This window comes from Antedon bifida, chromosome 6 (assembly GCF_963402885.1).
Source record: "Antedon bifida chromosome 6, ecAntBifi1.1, whole genome shotgun sequence".
NCBI classification, from domain to species: Eukaryota; Metazoa; Echinodermata; class Crinoidea; order Comatulida; family Antedonidae; genus Antedon; species Antedon bifida.
In genome coordinates this window covers 27,801,208-27,826,589 of record NC_136231.1, presented here as the reverse complement: position 1 = coordinate 27,826,589, position 25,382 = coordinate 27,801,208, and the positions used below count along the sequence as shown (strand labels likewise).

The window sequence follows — 25,382 nt, the reverse complement described above, 5'->3', positions numbered from 1 at the left end:
AATAGTTTGTAAAATATATAGATATAAAAAAGTAATTCAAATCAAATTTATCAAAAGGTGGGAGTGAACACATCTATCTCCTTCCTGGATCTGCCCTGTAAAATATTACTACACATAAGACATAAGAAAAACTTTATTTTCCCCAATCAGAAAAAATTACAGGGGCTTGCAGTCCAACATACATATCTGCAACAACATTTACAGATACAAAAATATTAACAATATATAAATCAGTGAGATATAGAAAAACATCAAAAAAGGTAATAAAAGTTACTTTTTATGGTCACACAAATCATTTCAAGTACAGTAGAAGCCTTAACCACAAATCCAAATTTATGTTCAATGTGTGACATTTGTATGTATTTTATCTTTAAACTCACTTACCTCCAGCACATGTTGCTGAGCAAGCAGACCACTGACCAATTGACCACCTAAAGCTGGCTGCATGATGCATGGACGAGTTGGCCATAATTGGAGTACTGAACTCAAATTCCACACCATGGTTTTCTTCTTGAACCAACAACTATTGTAAAATAAATAATTTTACTAAAAGTAGAAGTATTTGCCCATTCAAATTCAAATACAAATGATTATACCAACATTTTAAATACTGGAAGTGGTTAGGCAGGATGCTTGATGCTAGGCCAATCACCTTTGTCCCGTTCTTCTGTGGTCCTCATCACAAGCTAGGACCCAATTACTAGCTACTAGGCCTAGCTTAGGCTTAGTAGGCAATCTTTTCTATACTTCATTAAATCTACTAAAGAATGTTGCTACAAATACATGCACCACAACAATAATTCTTTTTACCAGTAAAAACGAAATGAAAGTCGACATGTTTGCCATGTTGGAACGTGTCTCAATGTCTGTGAAGTTAGCTACTAGCTACTATAGTTCCTATTTCCTGATTCAAATTCACTTAAGGGACAATTTATTTTTTTAAATATATAAACAAAATCAATAACTAACTGTGACCGATAACAAGATGGACCCATGTTGACTTTGACATGACCTAATTTGCTTATCTCTATGGTGAAGTATCTAGCTACAACAACTTTAATGCGATTTTAGTATCAAATGGTTATTTTGTATTTTTATTGATTTGTTTTTTTATGTATGTAGACCCGAGATTCAAATAAAGAAATCTTGACCATTTAAAAGTATTACTACATAGAAGTTTTAGTTATCTGTTTTTATAACACACCTGATTGTATACTTGCAATTTGATTGGTCAATTACACATCATGTTTTATTTGGAATTAGCCTAAAATTTAGACAATTTTTGCCACGCAATGTTGTTGACTGATGGCGTTAGGAAATCAGCTTGCTATGTGCGTGGTACATAACTGTCCTACTCAGCATCTAATGTTTGACCATTGCCTTTTGGAATGGCCTAGCTTCCCGGCCTAGTATTCATCAATGATTTACGATGGATATTATTGAATAAAAGTAAGTGTGTTATAAAACAAATAATGAATTCGATGAAAAAGTGGCTCTGCCTCATTAAAAATAGAGCAGTCAATTATTCAATTCATGGGATTCTACTAATCAACTAAACATTCATTATTTGTAAAATGTGATTTTCTAAAAACACAATGAGAAGTTTCAGTTGGGTTTCTGTTTTTGAAAAAAACATGCGACACAGATCGATTGATGGGTAGGTAAAAAGTATTTAACCATCCATCCTGAGAAGGGTATATAACAAAATTGGTTTGATTTCCTTCTGATCTATATACAGTATATATCATTTAATATTTCATTCATATTGAAACAAATCTAGGTTATTTGGCAACCTTTCCAATTTCAGATAGGAAATGAACGTATAAATACGAGACATTTTGCCTCTTGTTTACTATTAAAATGCGACATACCATGACCGTGACTGGTTCTGTAGTGGGGCCAGGGGCGTACAACGACTCTGGCTCATTGGTGGGACGTTTATATTTAAACATTGTACCAACGATGTTAAAAGAAGTTGGCCAGAGTATCTTCCATTGACCGTTTATATAGTACTTCCGCGAATTTGCAGATTTCAATGCTGAAAATAAAACAAAAGAAGTTGATCAAAATAGAGAAAAGGACATGAATACATATCTATTAAGCTCTACACTATCAAACTTTATGTGACAAAAAAAATGTGATGTATGATGCTATATGACCATATTTAGGTACATCACACTTTTTTTGTCGAACTATTTTGATAGTGTAGACAGAGTTTTAAGCAACAATGGTAAACAAAATTTACATCTCTAATACGGTTTTAGCCTTCACCTATTTATTAATCAATTAACCACCAATATGATTAATTTAAATAAAGTCTGTAAGAGTAGTATATTCTGTTCTCCAGCAGACGGTTTTCATTTTGTGGCCACTAGTTAATTATTCATTATAATTTTATGTTCAAGACACACAGTCTGCCACAAAAAGCAATATGTTTTGTTTAATGTCAACAACAACGTTGGAACACATGTATCTATTTAGCATAACATATTATGTATGGAGTGAGTGAGTGGCTGAGTGGTTGTGGCACCATAACTACATAATCATAACATCGTCAAGGATTTGAGGCTCACTCACTCCATGGTTCTTCTCGGATAAGGACTATAAACTGTAGGCCCATTTGTACACATCTAGCTCATGTGCACTTTAAAGAACCAGAGTACAACTTTCGAGACGAGTAGGGGGTTACCACACACAGTCACTGTCAAAGCCACTGATCATAACTGGGCCCTCTGGGAGACCAGCCTTTAACTGAAGAAGTCACCCAGTATAAATAAATAACAAATGAATATAATCTTCAATATTCAATCAAATAACGGCATATACAAGTATAATCAAATTGTTTTGCTCATATTCATAATCAGGAAACCTATTTCGTGAATTGCTTATTTTCATAACGAAAATAAAGAATATACTGGTCATGATGATTCTTAAATCTACTTTGTTTTGATCTTCAAATCATTAATCTAATCAAATCAAGAGACATCTTCACTACAACATGTCTAGCCATTTGTCCCACTGTGTGTCTCAAATTATATTCATTTGTTTAATTATAGTAGCTTCTATCTATGACAGTTATTTTTTTTAAATATTTAGGCACATTGCCAAGGATAACCATAAGCGAATTCATTCCATTCTCTACATGAACAAAGTCTCATTGGAATGGAGTTGTAATTTGTCATTAAGAAGAAATCTTGACATATGACAGGACTTGAACCCCGGACCCTATGGATTGGTAGCCAAGCATCATAACCAACAATCCACAACTCCTCTCTATCATCTTTGAGTTGAAATTGCTCAATGGTGAATACATACCTAGAAAGCTGCCAGACATCTGAGATTCATGTACGTGTATGCTAGTAGCACCTGCTGGTATAGTCACTACTTCTTGGTATGTTCCATGCTCCATTGCTCTATCAACTCTACCCCTGTTAGTCTCACATGTACCCCCATCACCACCACATATTTGACATTTATCCATTCTCATGTTGGAGTTAAGTAAGCGATCACAACCTACAGGCTGAGAAGACACAATGTGATCAACATATTTATTACATAGATTATCGGCCATGACGTGCCATTGGCACTAATATGGGCCTTATATGGGCACATTACATTTTTGGTCACATAAAGTTTGATAGTGAGATTAAGTCTATGCTTTGACATCGATTGTGAGTTACTCATTTTCAATCAGACAAGTATTTACCAAGGTAAAGAGTGAAAACAATTAGACTAGCTAAATGTAGCGAGACAGAGAATTAGCTTTGTTTCATTTTATGAATACATTTGTCACTTTCTGTTTGATTGCACTTTTAACCTTTGATAAACTAATCACAAAATATTTATACATACCACTTAAAAAGTGAGAAGATGAACATTTTAAAAACATAAATATTTAATTATATTTATGAATCAGTGCACTGTTAATTATGGTATATCTTAAGATGGTAAACATTAATTATTAATTGCAATGAATTCTAGTTGGACAAAGAATTCTAGGTTAAGAAAATTAATTTGTAATTGCTTTGGGAGAGAACTGACTACCCATTTATTAAAAAAAAGTATTTAAAAGCTTTATTTTTCCGGCTTGCAACTGTAACAGTGTAGGCAAGATTTACATTAAAAAAACAAAATGAATATTATTGGTAATACTGTTAATGATTCATTGATAAAAATATCTAATGATGCCTTATTAATATTTAATGGTAATACTGTATGCTTACATGGCATTTTCCATTGATACAAATATCTAATGATGCCTTATTGCACCGTGTTCCATCAACAACCTGCGGAGAACGCTGAACAAAAAACTTTGTTCCCACTGCCAGACAGTTGAGGGCGCAAGAATTCAGGTTGTCTCTGCGACCTTTTCTTCCCAGGTAAGGTTTCCACTTGTAGTAACGAGGTTTGGAAGTTGGAACCCTGGCAAATTTCTTGTCATCGTACTCAGAACATTGCATTTCCCTGAAGTCTTTTGAGTTACTTGGACATGGCTGAAATGAATGTAATCAAAATAAAATCATTGTTTCATTTATTATTATACATTTAGGAAACACGCCAAACGTTTTGCAATTTTTTAGTAGTTCTGTGTCAATCAAGGACTTATGAAAGTTGGAAAAGCTCTCGAAAAAATCTGTAAAAGCAGCAGCTGATATAAACTACTTAAAAAATTCATTCATTATCATTTAAATTTCAGACATTTCTTTATTGAATTAATTAATAAGGTAAAAATTCAATTCTTTCTCTTCTTTTACTGAAGCATTTTTAAAATGTTTTTTTTTACATTTTTAAACTTTTGATCTGAAAGTGCTAACACTTCATGTTGTAAGTCTCATAAGACATCAAAATAATGTTTTTTAAATGTTGTTTAGGATATGAATTACTTTAGGGATGTGTGATAATAAATTACAAAATAATACAGGATCCTTTGGACAGTTTCATTTTAAAAATATAATTTAAAAATGCCATGACAAAAAAGTGTTTACGTTTTTTAAGCTGTGTAATATGTGATCGACTTTTAAAATCAGTAGTAGTTATGATACTGAAGGTGTTATGTAAATAAACAATATTTCAGTTTAAAATCATTTTAATAAATTAATTAATAATAGACTTAAAGAGATTATGTATAAAACCTCAGTATAATTCACTTTAAGCTGTATAAATACATACACATTTAAAGCGAAGATTATTAAATTCAACTGCCAAACAATTCTACTATAATATTTCATTTTAATAATATTATTTATATTTTTAGGTAAGATATATAAATCACAAATTAAAGTTTATTGATTTCAATTATACTCAATAACCTTTTATTTTAAATGGAACACTTTAGAAATTAAATTTAAAACTAAAAGCTTATTATTTTACAACAAGTAAAGACAAGCATGGCTACGTATACGTGACTATATTATTATGATCATTTGCCAACTATAATTATCTTTTATGAATGGTAAACTTTGGCACGGTTAACTGTTTCAAAGAAAAAATTATTCAGATCAAAGTAATTAATTACTTTAACTTTCATTGCCAAGAAAAAATAAGGCATTGTCTATAAAATAAAATATTGTTTAAAGTTTGCATGGTGAATAAACATTAGTTAAGCAAATTTTGCGGAATCAACAAAGGAAATATAATAATATGGAATGTCTGGACATTTCATTGTCCAGAAGAGGCATTAAGCTCTGTCTACACTATCAAATTAGTTTGACAAAAAAAGTGGGATATGCCAAAATATTGTACTGATATGCCCAAATATGGTAGTGATATGGCCAAAATTGTAGTGATATGACATCATCATATCCATATATGGGCACAAATTTTATTGTCACATAAAGTTTGATAGTGTAGACAGAGCTTTAGTGCAGAAACGTTGTGTCTTTCTCAAGTTATTTCTGGTGTACCACAAACCTATACTTTACTTTTGCCAAAATAATATGAAAATCAGAATTTATGTATTTTCGTTATTAAAAAAAATGTATAAATATTTTGTATACCAAATAAAGAATAATAAACTCACATCTATGTTGCAGGAACGATACTGTTTACGAAGACCAAGACAGTACTTGCCTCCATGCTGTGGACTAAAAAAACATTAATAAAACATTATTACATTAACTAAACTTTTCTACACATCAAAGGTAGTATGACACATGGCATTTCCATACAAAATAAAACCATTTAAATACTCTAAAACTAATCAATAATTTCATCAGACGTGTCATAATATTGACACAACAAATCAAATGAAACATCTACAGAAGCAGGATGCTAGTAATAAGTTTCATTTTTTATTTTGAATTTTTTCCCCTAAAAAATATAGAGGTTGTTTTTGATTCATGTTTTCACAGAATATCACAACCAACATAGCAGGGAGTTGTAATAATAATTACTTTACAACTCCCTAAACATAGTAAGGAAGGAGCAGTATGAAGACAATTTATATAGTAGTTTAATTAGTTAGTAATAATTTATTTCAAAACAACATAAAATCTTGTATTTAGCTTAGACAACATTTAACATAAATAATCCCAGTACCTGACAATATCACATGATTACAGCTGCTTAACATAGATTAAAGTAACGGCTTACAGTACATTAATGTAGATTAGAGCATGTTAAGCATGTAGCCAAAGTATGGTGTTGATGTAGACATATTATGTGTCAATGTGTGCATTATTTAATATAAAACTAAAAGTGGCTACAAAGTATAGTTAAATGTGTCAATTTAAAAAATTGATATGAAAATAGAGATTGCAAACAAATTTGATAGATTCTAGTGGTTCACATTCTTGTGGCAACAATCTTTTTTTCTTATTGATTTAAATCTATTTTTATAAAATAAATTTGGAAAATAAATTCAAAGAACTGAATTAGTATTTTTTCTATAAATAGTAGAAACTGATATTAAGTATTTCCTCTAAAAATGCTGTCTTCCTAAATTTATTAATTTTGGTGAGACTTCGGATACAAGATTCTACCACCGATCAGCATGACTTTTAAGACTAACATGACACACTGCACTTAGTTGAAAGGCAATTGGTTAAAAGCTTTGAATTGACAAGTCACACAGTTTTAACATTATTCTTGTTGATATCGCATTCATCTTTTAAAAGTGTTTCAAATAAATGTCTGAAAGAACACGATTCTCAATTCTGAAGTAGGTGGATTGGCATGATGTCTAGAATGTTATGCGTACTCAATTCTAGTAAAGTACACTAAAGCTTCTTTGATGTTTTTTTTTGTTTTAAGCAAGTAACAAGCGTTGTACAGTGCATTGTCTGTATTCTTAATATCATATCTTATGTATTTTTATTGTTTTACTTTTATATGTTTAAAGTGCAGTATGGAGAGCCAATTCGATAGTGCTTAACACTCATGGCAATCCTCAGGGTGCTGCACCTTTGTCATGTATTATATGTTGTTGTCTGTGCCTGAAAATTGAATAAAATAAAAATTAGAAATTAGCATATTTTCAACCAATATTTATATTTATTTATATTTCCGTCATGTTGTACGTAAGGTGGGTGGGGGGGGGGGGGGGGGTTAAGGGTGGGGGTTGGTGTACGTGGGGTTGATTAGTGATTGGTTTTGTAGATTAAGAGTAATCTTGTACTGTATTTAAATTATATGTTGTACTTGTTATTTTTGGAGAAGGGGAGGCAGGGGAATGAATGGGTTTTATTACATGTTACCGTATGTAGTTTAAGTAAGATTACCTATGTTTTTTCTGTCTATTTTGTGCTTTCTTCTTATATATTTTTTGTTGGACGCACCTTCAAAATGTGAAGTGTGCCACTGTTACAAAAGTGAAGTTCCGAAATAAATTATTAAATTATTATTATTATGGAAATAAAGTGTATATGACAAACCTTGGTGAGTCACAGAGCCTTTCTTTTGTAGACACGCCTCCATCACATGAACGTGAGCATGGTCCCCATGCACCCCACTCGCCCCATGCACCATCGACAGAGCCTGGTCTTGTACCATAAGGAACACAATTACCCTGGTAACACCACTGTTGAGTGAAAATGGTCATGTTTTTTAGAAAAAATGGTGAAACATAAAAATATGGTATACTGTAAATAAATGATTAAAGTTTTATATTGAATGTGTAGAAGGGTGCATGATACAATGTATGAATACAATATCAATTTTGTTTGTGAAAACTTTGTCCAGAATGCGCATAAATGGCCTAAAAATGTCTTTTTAATCAAATCCAAGCTAGGGGGTACAGTAATCACATCATAAATGAGTGTCCCAATTCAATCAATTGGCTGCCAAGGAACTTATGTTATTGTTGTTTATGATAGTTTTTGATAAAGATAACTTAAAACAATAAACAATAAAATAAAACAAACACACATAGAAAATAAACATGTAAAAATAAGAAAGTAAAAATCAAAATGCAAATTTTAGTTAAGTCTGCTAATTCTACAACATTCAATCGATTATTCTTTAAAAAATTAGGAAATAAAAAAGCGTAAAAAACACCATCTTAACATTTTATTAGTATAACAATGAACAAAACACTTCACATCCTGCAACTGCTATAAAACTGTTGGATAAACTGAAATTGGTAGCAGAACAATTTAATTTGTAACTCATTGTTAAAATGAAAATAAATAATATCGTATCGTATCGAAAATGAAGTCTGCAGTGAGGTAGAAGAAAGATATGTATATGGTATTGAAAGTGTGTTTTTAGATGCTGCAGATTGATTCTAGCACAAACAATGCTTGAAAGAAGTTAAATTTCAAGCATTTTTCTCTAAAAAACTTAATCAGAAAAACTGCTTAGTCTATTGCACATTTCATTTTTGAAAAGAATCATTGAAATATGACTATGATGAGCTGCAAGTAGCTAAAAACATGTTGCAAATACTGAAAACCACAAAAAAACAAGGAATGACGAAAGCAAATTGTGAACAAATCTAAAAAAGCATGGGAGGACAAAGTGTGCACTACTGAATAGAAAACGGGTGGAGTTAAAACAAATAGAAACATCTAAAATGGTGTACAGCACAACTAGTTGCTACTATTTGAATGAAAACACTCGGGGAAAGGGACAAATTACCCATCCTTGTCCACATTTGGTACCATCCATACTCGGCTTACTGTCGTACTTGCAACCATTTACGCTAGGTAAGGCGCAAGCAAGATACTTGCATTGAATTACAGTCTAAAAAGAAACGAGAACATTCTTCAAATAAATTGTTTAAATAAGTATATTTATTAACCCAAGAGAACCTACCCCTCGTGTGTTAAGTTGTTGTATTTGCAAGACACACTGTGTTCCTTCAGTAGCTGGGACATAATTGGTGATACAGCCACGGCCTTGTACAAAGCACCAGAGCTGTCCACAAACTGCCTGAAAATGAATCTCATTTATAGCATTTATTCACAATTATTCAAGATGAAAATGGTTTTTTTGTACAGAAAAATTTATATGCACAAGCCAATAGACACTGTCAACTGTTGGATTATATACATCATAAATTTCAGGACATTCATATAAAATGTACCTAGGTCATATAACGGTCCCAATGAAGTGTCCTGCAAAAGGGCCTCTTAGCCTAGCATTCCTGAAAAATTGAACTTACCCCCATTCTACAGTGATTAGCATTTTCTCCATATTGTAATCTGCACTGCGCATCAGCGTTGTATATCTCACCTGGTTCTCTATGTGGTTCTGTTTGACTTTGTACAATGATAGGAGGAGTTCCCAAAAGGCAGTCACCTTTCCCTGAACTGAAAACAAAATGAAAAGTTAATAGCAATATACCTTTATATCCACACATTCTTGTTCCACCACTATACAGCCATTTAACATCAATTCAATTTTACTCTGTAAAGCTCTTTCTACACTATCAAACTTTATGTGACAAAAAATGTGATGTGCCCATATATAGACATTATGATGTCATATCACTACCGTATTTGGGCATATCACTACCGTATTTGGGCATATCACTACCATCTTTCGGCACATAACACTTTTTTTGTCAAACTAGTTTGATAGTGTAGACAGAGCTTAAGGAATACAAATTCAACACTGCACAGATGGAGAGAATATATCATATATTGCTTGAAAACATTGGTATCGTGGAGTTCATGACATATATTCATTAAAATGAATAGCCTATGACTTAATGTGAAATTAAAAAAAAAAAAAACCAATCCTAAGTATAAAACGCTTAAATGGATTTATGATCAGCGTACATCATGTGCAACTTATCCAAGTTTCAACACTGACTGCTGGTGGATGTTTTGTATTTAATAATTGCTTTGGATTTCCTATTTTGAAAATTGTCCAACAATAGAGTATGCATACAATTAAATTGAAATGTTAATTTAATTCAACTTGGATGTGAGGGGGTTATTTAGGGTCTTAAAAGGTGAAAGCGAAACACTGAAAAGATGCAATGTATTCCCTCAAACACTCAGGGATGTTTCTCCTAGGTACTGTGCCAACATATTGACACCAGAGTCCAACGTTTTGGGTCATGAGAATGTTTTCAATATTTGCAGGACTTATGATACACAAAAATATTTGAAATAATCTCATCTTATGAGACACATCCTCGTGTAACTTATTGGCATCTATTCATTTACATTTTTAAACAGTTTTGGTTGGTATAGATGGAATGATGATAAAACAAATTCACGTTCAGTTGAAATAGGACTGTGGAGTTTAACAACAAACCAGTAAATATTGAAGAAAAGGTTTGTAATTCTATTTTATTGTTGTATACACTTTCAAATATTCCAATATAATTTATAAATCCTGATTAGATTATTATTAATTACAAATGACCTTCACTACAGCTGCATTCAATTTAGGTAAAAATGTTCACATACATCATACACTGTACTTACACACACCAATCTTGCTTGTATTTTGTATTTTAAATGTATTTTATCTGTATTTTAACTGTGTTTGACCATGAATAAATTAATACTGAATATATACTTACTCTAGTAACTTGGTTAAATATTCTTGACTGCATTTTGACCATGAGAAGGGATCAGAATCTTTGTGAAAGAACTCTGCCATAAGTTTAGCAGATTCTCCAGGTCCTCCACATTTGCTACCGATGTCATCACTAAATCCATCATGTTGCATACCAAAACTACACAGAAAAACAGGCAACAAACATACATTATTGTAAATGTATAATTTAATTGCATTACATTACACATACTGTATATGAATATAATAATAATGTTTAATTTATGTAGCGCAAAATGCTAACAGAAAAAGAAAAAAGCACAAAATAAATACAACTATGTTTGCTATGGCAGGAGTGACATTGTTTTAAGTATTTACAGTAAATTTATAAAGAGAAGCTTTGGGATGTTTTGAAACAAACATTAACATCAATTTATTGAAACAATTATAATATAAACCATTATATTCAAATGAATGACCATTCTAAAATGTGTACTAAGCACGTACTTACTTGTGACCTAATTCATGAGCAATAGTAAACGCTGTTCCTAGGCCGGTATCTTCATTTATACTGCAACTTTTGGAATCTGTACAAATGCCTTCAACTGGAGCTAACCCTGAAATGTACTAAATAAAGTTACTATAAAGGAAGACATTTGCTATAGGCTTATAGACACCAGGGTTATTTTATTCAATCACGGGGAAGTAATAAGTGTAATTTAGCAAAAATAAAAAACATTAAAGTTTGATCAAATTGGTGGTAATTATGCGTATCAGAAAGTTTCTGAAAGACTGCATTTTGTGTAATTTACTAATCAAATTTTACAAAATGTCTGGGATTATTAAACATATCTTCTTAATGCAATTGAGTCTGAGTTGGGTCAGTTATAGTATAAGCTTATTAAGTTTAATTAGGACTCCTGATTTTAGATTTTTCATAGCAGTAGACAACTTATTGGCATATCAATCAATTTTATTTGTATTGCTAATAATAATAATAATAATAAATTAAATTTATAAAGCGCTTCATAATGACAGAAACAAACTCTAAGCGCTATACATAAAAATAACATAAACATATGGTCAGCTTAAATTCATCAATTCAATTCAATAAACTTTATTGTCAAACTCATGAATGGCTTGAAACTTTGGCTGAAAGTACACACATTAAAGTTGTCTAAAAACATTGTCGCACAAACAGTAATAAAAAGAATAAAATAACATAAAACTGAGAACAAGATGTTATATAAAATAGTTAAAAGAGGACATAAAAAGTACAAATCGAGTTAAAAGTACAGCTAAAATACTGCTGTTATCGTTTCCACATTAAATTAAAATGCCTCATAGCAGATGGGAGAAAGGATCTACATCTTAATCTAAAACAATCAATACAAACAATTTAAAAAATACACAAAAAAAAAGACATAATAATAAACAAGCGGGAACAGTCATTAAATATGGTGGTTTTTAAGATGCCTCCTTACCTAGTGTTGAACATGGTATGTTTTTTAACCGGCATATATCATGGCTGTGAAAGAAATGTAAAACCAGTCAAAATAATATCATTAAACCAGATAGCATTTGTCATGTATCTTCTAAATGAAGAAGCTGATAAATGAGATAAAGAGACTACACAAATTGAATTTGTTTGTAATATTGAAACACATCACCGGCGCAGATCGTAGTGGCATGTTTCCCCTCTCACCACATATTTTTTAGTGGGGGATTGTCCCCCCCCCCCCCCCACCCTCACTTTTCAACAGCAAAATCATTAAATTGTTGAAATGAAATAGAAAGTAAGACTTCTATGACACGCATGACGTATCGTATGTCATTTCAGAAAAACAGTATCTAAGAAGAATAGATTTTGCGTGAATATTACCAGTGGCGCATCAGGAGCAGTGGCTAAACAGTGTGGAACACAGAATAATTCTATTCTATTTGTATGTGTTCAGAAATCGATTGAAACGACCTATAAATTACTCGAAGAGCCAGACTTCCAGGGGGCTTCGCTTTGCTCGCAAAGTATTTCATTATTTTTATACGTCAAGCCCCAACACCCCACCCCCCCCCCCCACTATTAAAAACGAATCTGCGCCGTTCAACCCATACAGAAAGAATTGTTGTATCTGTCACAAGAAATAATAGTTTCTCATTTGTACAGTGTGTATACTTGCTACTATGAGTTAGACCTAGTTCATTTATATTATGTTCTTTTTTTTGGGTTAAGTAAACATACTAAAATTCAAGACCTGACCTGGTTATATGTAAAGTACTAAAGTCTACAGACTAGTACCACCATAATGCTGGGTTTAAGCATAGTTGGGAATATGACAAACAAATAAAGCACTGATCAATCAAACAATTCATTGCACTTAATAATTCAATAAATGAATTCTCTGGTGAAATCATATTATGGCTTAACTTAAACGTGATATTTAATATATTTACACTATTAGTCAATAAATTGAAAATATAAGTTACAAAAAACTAATGACATTATGGAATGTAACTCCGCAGGGATGACCAGGGAAAAGGTTTAATAGAAAGAATTTTAAAACTACTTTTCAAAAACATGTTGTAACAAAGAAAAAACAAAAGTTATATTGACAGGCATAGGAAATACAAAATAAAATTCGAGCCAACTTATATTCTTTAACTTTATAAACCAAACCAAGCCAATGACCGTATAATGGTGGCTATTTTGCAAGGATATTCCAGGAAATACCTGGCAACGAGATCCAGATCTAGAAGAGTTCAATGACCTGTATAATCAAGATGTTTACAGCACATTCATGTTTACTGTTACAACATAGCTAAGAGCAGTAAGTGTCTGTATTTGTTAGTACTGTCTAGAAGTAATGACATGCCACTTACAACATCATGTCATCAGTAAGCAGTCATCACAGCAGCATCAAGTGACAATTAGGATAACATACAAAGTGTACATCTAACCTATGTTCCTTAACATCAACAAATACATCAAGTAGCAATGTGCTTATACTTAGGAGGACATACAGTGGATAAGCCATGGTACGCCACACTCAGTCATGCACATCAAGTCTCGTGCATAAAGTCTTACCCACCCGGCTCTCAAGACGTATATCTATCTTTCGCTTTTAACCAATCTCATTCTTTATTAAACCAAACTTACTTACTACTTGAAACTGATCCTAGACCACAACAAACAAAGCAACATAAACTTTAGATGTTTTAATGCATGGAGTAGGCGGCCCAAAAATGGGCTAAAAAGTACTGGCTGACATAGCCCTTCACCGAAACGTCCCAGGATGTTACAATTGAAACTAATTTTGGTATAGTCATGTATCATGTAGACTACAATCAAGGGCGGATTATTTTTGCATATCAGCCCCCTCTTTATCAAAATCCTAGATCCGCCCCTGACAATGGTATTTGGTAACAATCATATGACTAACAGGATAATTATAGTACCTAATATATAATAATCTCAAATGATCATTGTGACCTGTGGTAGTATAGTAATTGGTATTTTGTCAACAACTTTGCTGATTTATAGTCAGAATCATCACTTACTATAAACATTGACAATCACAAATTCTGCTGAATGAACAATGTACAATAAACAAGTTTTTAAATAGTTACAAAAATGAGTTATATTACCACATAAGGTTAAATACAGGTTCATGTTTTACCTTTTAAATTTAAACCACACAACATGATGTAATGTCTAATTCCTTTAGGGTGTAAAGTTTAGCGCTAATAATGTTAAAGAAACAATACAGGGCAGTTGCAACAGACATTGAGGGGAAGGCAAAGGTAACAACGGTGATCCCCATGAGGTAGGTTGCAGCGATATTCATGTTGTAATGCCCTGGTACGGGTTAATATATCTCATAAGAACCAATTGTGTTGCCAAGAAATAAATTAAATGAATTATTGACAGGTGAATTTTAAACAGTAGGTCTGCTGCTTACTAAGATAATGTTTACCTGTAGGGGTTTCAATAAACACAAGGGTCAGAGTTTGAAACAAAACCATTAGTAGTTCATTCTGTGATTATACTGGATGTACTGTACATAGACATTATGCATGGGTATACTATGTAGTACATAATTCAAGTTTTAATATCAAGCAGCTATAGACATTGTCAAGTTAAGTACATTTAAGTTACTTAAAGTTAATTTACATCAATGTTTTTTCTCTTACACATATATTTTGTGACCTCTAAAATATATTGTGTGCCAATTTAGCACATATTTTTGTAGGTCCCCTTTTTTATGATAAAATACACTTTGTACCATTCATGTACCACCTAACAAAGATGCCTGCTAGGTCACTTGTCTGTTTTGAGTGATTGAGTTTGAGAAGGAAAGAAGGAGAAAAAACAATAGTTCAGTCCCAACTTTAAGTTTAAGTTTTGGTTATGAACCCAATAATCAAAAAGGAGAAAGTAATAGTTGGTTTGCTTGAATTCGCAGACGCTCTTAAATTATTACGAGTTAACTCAACCTAATTTTATCTTCCTTGAAACATACCAATCATTTCATTGCGGTGTAGGATCATATATTACTCATTTCCATGTTGATCTTTTAGTAAAAAAAAAAATTGATTTAAAATTAGGTTTTTGGTACATTGTAGCCACGCAATTTGTGTACTAATAGAACTTGAGATATTATATATTCTATGATTACAATCAATACAAAAATAACTATACTACCAATACACAGCAAAATCACAGATACTGTAGTAAAATCAATATTACAGTGATCTCCTTTTTTTTCTTTTTACTTATGTTATTCATTATTACTAACCATATGTTTTTAATGTTAATTTCTTGCAAATTTGCAAGTAATAATTATGTAGTCAGCTATTGTTTGTAGGTTTTGTATCTTGCAATAAAACCATACTAATAATTTTTCTTATAATGTAATAAATAATTTCATAGATATATTTTATAGAAAAAAAATGTTCTGACCTTAAATAAATAATGTTGGTATTCAAAACAATTTCATAAATAATAATAATTTTCAATCAATCGTAAGAAAAAAAAATTACCTTCCGAGAGATCAAATACTGTACATAGTTATGATTTGATACAACTTCATAAATAATAACAATAATAAATGTGTATTTATGGAGGCATCATAAATTATTTAATTTTTTATTATTATTACACAACTAGAGAGCTAACTACTGTAGTTACATAATTCATTGGGTGGAATACAAGGAAGTATGACTACTTTCAACTAACTTTAGGAAAGTGAATTTAGTGAATAAATCTTTACAAGGTCATTGTGAAATCATTTTACTAATGAAATAAAATTCAATTTCAATTTATAGTCACAAGATACATACAAGTGTTATTGGTTGTTAAAAAACTCTTAATCTTGATAACCTATCCTGATTGGCCGGTTGGGGGTCCAGATTACAAACGAATACCTCTCCATCTGGATTACAGTACTCCAGTATTTATTTATTTCATCAATATTTCACGAGGGTGGGCCATCCAGCCGAAGCTGAATATTAGGCACCGTCACAAAATACAAGACATGTAACAATTAAAAATTTAATGAAAATAAATATAATTTATAAAGAATAACAAAATAAAATAATGCACAAAAGAATTAAAAGGGAAATGCTATTACCTCACATCAACATATATTGTCCTATTTTTTTTTTAGTGATTTAAATGTGAAAGTTTTTTCTAAAATATTTTATATATTTATCTAAGGTTATTCAACTTGACAAAGGAAAAAAAAGAGTTATTCATATTATTTTTTAATTATGACCTCTACTTCCTGTAGCTATAAAGTTCCCCCTGACAATTTATTGAAATTGTTAGATAGCAGTGAGGTCAGCCGAAGTCATCAATAAATATGTCAGCATTTAACTAATAAATGGATATTGTATCCTCTTCATTACTATTTACACAATCAATTAATTACATAATTTGTTGATATTTCTTATCACACTTCCGAATTGCTCATCTGATCAGTTAGATCAAGTTTGTCCAGTCTGTGGAATAGGATCCAAATATTTATATCAAATACAGTCGAACCCATCCTTTAGGACAACCCTATTCCATGGATATCCCTATTCCAGGGACAACACTATTCCAGGGACAACACTATTCCATGGACAACACTATTCCATGGACAACCCTATTCCAGGGACAACACTATTCCAGGGACAACCCTATTCCATGGATATCCCTATTCCAGGGACAACCCTATTCCATGGATATCCCTATTAAAGGGACACTTTTCTGTGAAACAAACAAAGTGCAATATACAGCAGCCAACTCCTATCAGGGGACATCTTTATTAAAGGGACATTTTGTTGGGTCCCCCCAATGGGGTTCTACTGCAACAGTGGTTTATCAAAGAAAAATTGGAAAAAAAAAATTTTGACAATTGTTCCTCAAAAGCAAAATCCGACCTCAAAGGCTGTATGAAATGGATGGTACAGTATTCTAAATAAGGAATTACTATAAGTAACACTTTGTACCAGGATAGTGTCAAAAGTGCCAAAATCAATGAAACCCAATCAGAGTAGATACATGCCAATAATGGGGTAAAACGTCAAACAGGGGTAAAAGCACTTTTAAAATATTATCACTCTCTGGATTCACTGCATGTTATTGAGAGATTACAAATGATGAGTGACTTGTAAAACTAGAGAAAGTTAGTTCCATCAATAATGAACTTCATACTGCTTTACGTAATGACACAATTTAACTTTTAGCATTTAAATCTCTTGTGTCAACTAATTTTCGTAGTTACAGGTAAATTAAATGTAATTATTCAAGTTGACCTAAATTATTGTAGGTCGCATGTAATTTATATTTCTAAGAATTCATATTCTTCTATAAATTAACACTTCTAGTGAAAAAACTCTTTACTTGAACTAGAAGAAAAGCACTGTTACAAAAGAGAAGAAGACGAATCAAAAGTTAACAACATTAACATATGAATATAGGATAAAAACCTGTTGATTTTAACATGTTTATATTTGATCCTTTTGTTAAAACATTTTTAAAAGGAGTTTATGATTTCTATGTAACTACTGTTTATTGATGTAATATTAAAATCCTAATACTGTAGCACACCAAACATTAGTCACACACTTTCTTCTATCAACTGTTGTACCTCCATACTATGAATATTATAGTTACTGCACACAGTATTTAAATCACAAACTCATTATAGATCTCCTTCAATCTGCTGGGAATACTAGCAATCAAGTTACCAAAGCCAATGTAAAGAGCAATGTATGCTGTTCTAGTAACTTCATTATTCTGATATTTAAACACCCAAAGTGAAGTGTGAATTTGATTAAAGATATGAAAAGAAAGATGTTATCAGGTTTTACTCAACTTTAAGGTTCGTCACAAGTTCAGCAGACTACAATCATGACAAAATGACGCGGGTTACTAACCTTTGATTCATGAGAATGCAAAGCGTTTTAATGAAAACATTTTGAAAGCATCCAATTAAGTACTGCGAAACATATTTTTGTAGCTACAAGAGTGTTTATTCAAATGACATTGGAAGGCAATTGAGAGCACAGCTGAATACTTGGATGATCCTTCGTATATTTTAGACATCTGAGGTAAAAGATGACATAAATAAAGAGTACATAGATAGAGTCAATGCCCGAGTGATACAAGTCATTAAATTTGCACTCCAAGTGGAAATAATCAAATCAAAAACTAAAAGTGCCGAGTGTTCTATTTATCTAAACAGGATGTAAGAGCCATGTTCAGGTATCTTCATAGCAAACATTGAAAATGTATTACATTGTGTTGACAGCAGCAACAAATTGTACTAAACAGTTTCAAATATCATGACTAGAAATTTACTCACCAGCAAACCTTTGCTAAAACAAATCTAGCAACTAAACTAGCAAGTAAGTAAGCAAATTATTCTGCTGAATAAATACTTGATTTTACGACCAGATCAAGCATCATGTACATTTGCTAGATTGTTTTTCCAAAATTACAATTCGCAAACATTAAAGCTAGTTTTGAAATTTTCAACGAGCAAATATGAACAATCTACTAGCATTGGTAGTTTGCTGGGGCGACCTCGAATCACGAGGATCCTGAAATATTGGATCACAGGCATGCGAGTGTCATACTTGATGATTTACGGGTTGCGTTCAAGTTATTCAAACAACATGATAAGTTCAAAGTCATGTGCATAATGTCAATTTGGGGGGGAAGGGGATTTGAGAATGAATTGTTGTACTCAGGGGAATACTTAGTAGACATTAAACATGATATTTTACTAAATACACAACCTGTGAGCTGTATATAAACACTGCTGCTGGATTATCAATCATTTTCTATTTTTGTGAAAAAAAAAACCAAAATTTACAATTCAGATGGATATTGCTGAATCATAAATCATTTTGCTTGCTTTTGATAAATATAGAAACTTTATAAAAGATGAATGTAACTTGAGGTGCAAAGGGGGAGCTGGAATTTAGTTAGGAAACAGGGCTACACAGGTGAATGCAACAAGAACAAATAAAACAATTTCAAGAAAAATATGAATTATATATTGTCATGTGAATTGTGATAGAATATACTGTAGTACATATACAGTAAATCGCAGTTTTAAAATACCACAACTAGGTGCAAAGAAATGAAAGATTTAAAAAAATAAATCAAGAAATTAAATACAGGATAAAAGTTGGAATTCTGACTGTCATCAAAAATTAATTCAGAGATTTGGAGCAGCGACATGGAAGGATCGATCGGCATATTTTAAGACGGCCAATGGTAAAATTAACGATAGTGGAAGAAGAGGTAGATCTAAAGCGAGCACATGTGACCGGGTGCTTAAGTGACCGAGCACATGTGACCGAGTGTTTAAGTGACCGAGCACATGTGACAGAGTGTAATGTAAATATGCATAATATTAATGTAATGCATTATACACAGTAGCATATAAAATAGCAGAGGAATATGTTTACAGTATGTAGAGTATGGTAGTACAAGGCCAGTATATTAACTGAGTCATATTTCAACAGTTTAACAAATTCCATGATTTACTCTGTATAATAAATTCATAAGTGAATGAATTGGAAATAAATGTTCCTTCTCAAACAAAATTGAAAAGAAAATGCATGGAGCATATGTGATTATTGGCATTATCTGCTGAGATATTTCAGTGAAGGGTAACCAACAGGTACTCTACATTCTGCACCTGTTGTTAACAGTAAATCACTATTAAGTTGTACCAACTAAAACTGTCAACACAATATAATTGTAAGACATTTTATTTATGGTATTCAGGTAACCATCAAAATTGACAAATAAGAACTTGTACTTTTCAGAAGAAGAATGTAGTACAAGTGCAAACCACTATTAGGGCACGTTTATACAACACGCTACACGCATACTCAGCACACCTACGAGAAGTGTTTGTGCTTTTTTGGTGCATATTTTAACCGATTTAGTGCTTAGTAAAATAACAGTCTAAAACTAGGCCCCTACATTAACTGGCGTCTTACTATACTTGAATAAAAGAGTGATGGGTAAGGGTAGAGCCTACAACTAGGCCCCTTGTGTTAAGAGGTGAAAAGATTTAGTGGACAAAGATCAAACATCAACGCCAATACAAATAAATAGGTTAAATTCTTAGTAAAGAAAAATATATTGCAGATTGAATTTCAATTTGCAAAACTTGGTGATAAATTGTTACAGGTGTTGATACAGTATTACCTGAGAAAATGTTAAATATAAAAAAAAAACATATTACTTTTAAAGGAAAACATTATGAAAAAACTAATTTTTTGGTTTTAAAAATACCCTTGGCCTTTATGTTAGTAACTATAACTACCACTACAGTTTAATAGCTTAGCAATTCCAACAGCTGTACACCCCTCTAGGGTCACAAATGTATGACAACCTAGGCCTCCTTCCAACACTAATTACTTGTTGAAATTTAAAGAACAGTATTTTATATATATTTTATCATTAAACAATTCATTTGACATTATTGATTCCAAGCCATGATGCATTCAGGGCCAACGGGAAATAACCACATTTTTGGTCCAAATCCAAATCAATATTAGTGGACGATGTAATGCATAATTTAGCCCTAGCAAATCGAAAGCTTCCTATTTATTAGTACAATTTGTAAATCTAAATGAATATAAAACATCAAAAAAATCTTTTAAATTATGAAATAATGAAAGTACATACCTTACCTTAAAATATTACTATATAATCCTCCAGCTGTTTTAACACATCAATATAATTACCTGATCAATTTACACCGTACAATGCATCAATCATTGATATATAATTTATTCATCACTTTTGTAAAATGTTCAAAAGGTATTTGCTTAAATTAAGTAATGACGTTTGAGGGTTAGATTAAGTTTGTTTCAAATTCTTATTTAAATCTGTATTTTTGGGTTAAAATGTGACTTATACAGCAGGGTCAAGGAAAAGAAAACTAACAGAATTATCTCTGTTGATTTCCTGTTACTAGTACCATAGGTGAAGAGTTCATATCAAAATTAAACCAACTTTCTACATAAATACAGTTATATAACTCATCCTAAAGCTATGCAAATTAAACCAATAATGTCTGGAAAAGAAATGATGGTGGTATGTTGGGATGTACCATTATCTGACGGGGTGTTGTCATAAATTTTCGAGTTGTAGCTCTCTTCTCAGAGAGAATAGGCCAAAGTCAGTTTATCCAGGTAGGATAGGCACGAAATAGACTATAAATTATTTATGGCAAATATAGCAATGTGAAAGCTTACAGAGACAGGATTGCATCATGGGAAATGTGTACCATTTGGAGTTACACTAGTAACACTGAAATTATTAATGGATCTCTCTCTCTCTGGTATTCTGATAGCAATAGGGAGCTTTTCAATTTACTAGTGACTAAATTATGCATTACATCATCCACTGATATTTTTTTTTTATATATTTCAAAAATTGTAATGCAAAAGATAGGACAAATTAAGTTCAGAACTTCATTTCACTACTTTTAGGTCCTGGTCCTCTCCGATTTCAAAATCCTGGATCCACCACTGGTATAGCAATGTAGGAATTGTTAAAAGTGACTTACTTGGTGATGAGAATAGCATTGTCATGATGAGCAATTCCATCTTCTGTGGCATTTTGCACATTGTTTAATTGTTGCCAATTACAAAAACTACTCAATGATCTTTCAGCATGTATACCTATTTCTAAATTGGGCTAAAAATAAAAATAAACTTCCATGAAAAAAATGAATTAAAATATCACATTAAATAAATTCCACATTGGTTTACTGTACTGGAGTATCAACTAAAAATAAGGTCCTATTCACACCAAAGTTTTAGCGTACACAGCAAAAAAATGTATGATTGTACAGTCAGTGTTAGTGTACGACAACGCAAGAGCGTACTAGTGGAAAACTGTCTAATGTATAATTTTAGCATAGACATAATTCAGTGTTGTATGGGATCACAACAGTTTCTATGATACAAAAGAAAAGAACTTTCTTGTTTGACTGAACATCTTTGCGTTAATGCAGTATAACTACATCTGTGTTCCACTTACCAATTTGGTGCAGGGAAGGGGAAAAGAAAGAGAGAAAATGGAATTACCTGATCATCAATTAATAAAATAAGTCTGGATACTACAACATTGACTGAGTTGCCAATACTCTCATCTTTATATAATCCAGAAACCTAAAAGATAAAAAAGATATTAAAATGTATTGATAAGATATACTACTTTTGTTTCTGTATTTTATTTGTTTTTGGTGAATGTGATAGCTTTTTGTTCCTCAGATACAGTAATGCCATTTTCATTGTAAAATCCCCTCTCAGTAAGGTGCATTTTATCATAATATTATAGTACTACTCCCTTGGATAGCCCACTCACTACTACAATACTTGATCTGAACTTTGACAAGCTTGACATTTACAAAAATATATTTTAACAATACATAGTAGTTAGCTACCATACTGAGGAATCTATTCACTTATTTACTGATGTAGGAAAAGGTAAAGATAATCCTTACCAAACCCTACTTAATATGGACCCTAATACCATAAGTGATGTACAATATGTCAGCTTTTAACTTTGGAAAGCACAGCCTAAATTCAGTTAATTCAATATACATTAAAAACTGAAGGATGGATGGGAAATTGCCATTTGATTCAATTAACCAGCTCAACTGTTGAAAGATAAATTAAGTCCAGAATTTTACAGAAGTCTAATGATACATTTCTATAGCAGAGTCCCTGTGTAAATAGAATGTAAGTGTTCTACTCTAGAACCAAAGTAATTACATTAAATAAATAATTAATGATTTTCATAATTGTCAGAAAGAGCTCAAGTATGGATAAGGAATATAAACATTTTTGTAACGAAAACCTACAGAGGCAAAAGTGAATTTTCTGCGTTTTGTTTATATGCAAGGCAAAGAAAAATAATCTAGCCTTTAAAACGAACCGAACGTGAATCAGCAAAACTGGGTTATCTGTCTTTTTATTGGACAAAAAGGGCTAGAATAGGAAGCTGCTCAACTCTTTCCTAAATTGAATTTCTAGGATAGATATTTTTCTATTCAAGACAGCCGGAAACATTATCATCATCTTAAATAAGGGTAATTTATTACTTAACTTTTTTTAAATATTCACAACATTTTAAAGCCTTATCAAAAACTGCATAAAAAACTGTGCAGTCACTAAAAGCTGTTTGGTGCTTTTCCTGTACCCACTGGCAAGGGTTGCTAGAGGGAAGATTCTGTATGTAGTTGATTGATAAATATAACAGTGTTTTAAAGTGTTTAGTCAGGTGAAAACTTTTCTAATCTTTCAGTATCAATAGTTTAAAATTAAAATAAGTTTAAGGTACTTTTTGAGCTAATAAATATTTAAAATTTGTGGTTCGCATACAGAACAAGTTTGCAATATGACATAGACTACATAGGTGCTATATGTGTACTCTGCTTCAATCAATAACTTTAAACACAAATCTTCCATTTTTCCAGACACACTGTAATCAATGCATGGTAGAACACACAGCATTTCACCATATCCAATCAAGCGATGTTTAAATAAGAATCATAGCCCTAATTAATTCCCTATTCATCAATGGTATTTTAGCCTCACTCTTCATTTATCAAAACCACTCGATTATCACCATTTACTCATACAACTGGAAACCTAAAAGCAACCAAATCTTTTCCTTGTAAAATAGTTATTATTCGGGAAATTACCTCACGAATACAAATTATACAAAGGCACTCCTGGTTCAACTTATATAGTGAACAAATGTAAATGTAAAGGAGGTCCAAGACTGAGATCTAAACAATCATCAACCTTTCAAGTTGTGTCATCTTCTAATCCATCATAAATTGATATTTTCAGACAGGTTCATACAAACACCATTTACAACAGATGCTCTTTGTCAATATTGTTGAGTAAATTTCCTTCAATCATGAACTATGATATAAATCTGTAAATTAATACAAATGTTGATAGATATAAATAAAGCAAGGTACTTACAATGTTCATTATAGTTAGTAGATACTGCTCTAAATTGTCTGCTGTGTGATGGGCGACCATTTTCTTATCTGCTACTACAAGTGTTTCCACGTATACCTCACTGCTGATAGATCTTCTTTTCCTTGTTCCTGGATTGGAATCTTTTACTTTTTCCACTTCTACATCATTTTTTGAGGATTGCTTTGCTTTAATTGATGATTGTTCAGAATCTAGTAAATAAAGATATTTCTATATATTAATAACACTAATTTAATGCAAAAAAAGGAGTATTAGTTAGTCAATACCTTTGCATGTAAAGAAAATGAATATAATATTAAAAAACATCCTTTTTTAAACCACAGTACTATATTTTTGCAAATTACACAAACCAATTATGGTTATTTTTATCTTTTCATATCATATTTCATAGCTCTACCCTGGAAGAGCAGCACAGGCTATGTCGGTTTATCCAGGTAAACTAGGCTCATGAAATAAATATTTCTATAATTTGAATGGGTAATGTTGCTCCTTTCCATTCATAGAGTACAAACAGACAAAACCAAAAAGATGCTGTATATTATTATTATTTCTAAGGAAAGTATTAAAATAGCCAACCTGTTCCAATTAACCCAGCACCTACAGAGGTATCAAAATGAACTATTGATAGGTACAGTAGGTGCAATGCAAACAAAATTACTGCTTTATTAAATATGTATTTGAGTGAAAGATGCAAGCAGGGGTAGCTATCAATTACAATATCCAACAGTTCAAGTACTTAAAACAAAGCAAACCTTAGCCCTATGAAGCCATCTCCTTTACATCTGTCTTTAAACAAATGTTTATTTTGTGAAAAATGAACTAATGGAACGTTTAACTTTAAAAAGTACTTATATCGCATCCTAAAATATATTTTTATTTAAAGCTCATATAGAAGCATT

At 31.7% G+C, this 25,382-nt stretch overlaps 2 protein-coding genes across 5 annotated transcripts in view; one reads left to right on the top strand and one right to left on the bottom strand.

The window, feature by feature from the left end:
* The window catches only part of LOC144844361 (A disintegrin and metalloproteinase with thrombospondin motifs 6-like), a 51,538-nt gene that overhangs the window by 4,416 nt on the left and 21,740 nt on the right, over positions 1-25,382 (bottom strand). For 3 of the 4 annotated variants that reach the window (XM_078701234.1, XM_078701235.1, XM_078701238.1), the window contains 14 exons: positions 24,466-24,674; positions 22,555-22,638; positions 22,032-22,162; positions 12,435-12,478; positions 11,462-11,567; positions 10,976-11,131; positions 9,602-9,749; positions 9,253-9,369; positions 7,872-8,017; positions 6,020-6,083; positions 4,224-4,493; positions 3,316-3,520; positions 1,872-2,038; positions 385-523 (listed from right to left, as the gene is read on the bottom strand). In XM_078701234.1, the coding sequence (XP_078557360.1) occupies positions 385-523; positions 1,872-2,038; positions 3,316-3,520; positions 4,224-4,493; positions 6,020-6,083; positions 7,872-8,017; positions 9,253-9,369; positions 9,602-9,749; positions 10,976-11,131; positions 11,462-11,567; positions 12,435-12,478; positions 22,032-22,162; positions 22,555-22,638; positions 24,466-24,674 (1,986 nt within the window). Of the gene's footprint in view, positions 1-384; positions 524-1,871; positions 2,039-3,315; positions 3,521-4,223; positions 4,494-6,019; positions 6,084-7,871; positions 8,018-9,075; positions 9,181-9,252; positions 9,370-9,601; positions 9,750-10,975; positions 11,132-11,461; positions 11,568-12,434; positions 12,479-22,031; positions 22,163-22,554; positions 22,639-24,465; positions 24,675-25,382 lie in introns of all 4 variants that reach the window. The other variant, XM_078701237.1, reaches the window with a different exon arrangement.
* LOC144844370 (fizzy-related protein homolog) overlaps positions 23,509-25,382 on the top strand; it is a 108,235-nt gene continuing 106,361 nt past the window's right edge. The window contains exon 1 of the mRNA XM_078701253.1: positions 23,509-23,519. The gene's annotated coding sequence lies outside the window, so the exon portion shown is untranslated. The remainder of the gene's footprint in view (positions 23,520-25,382) is intronic.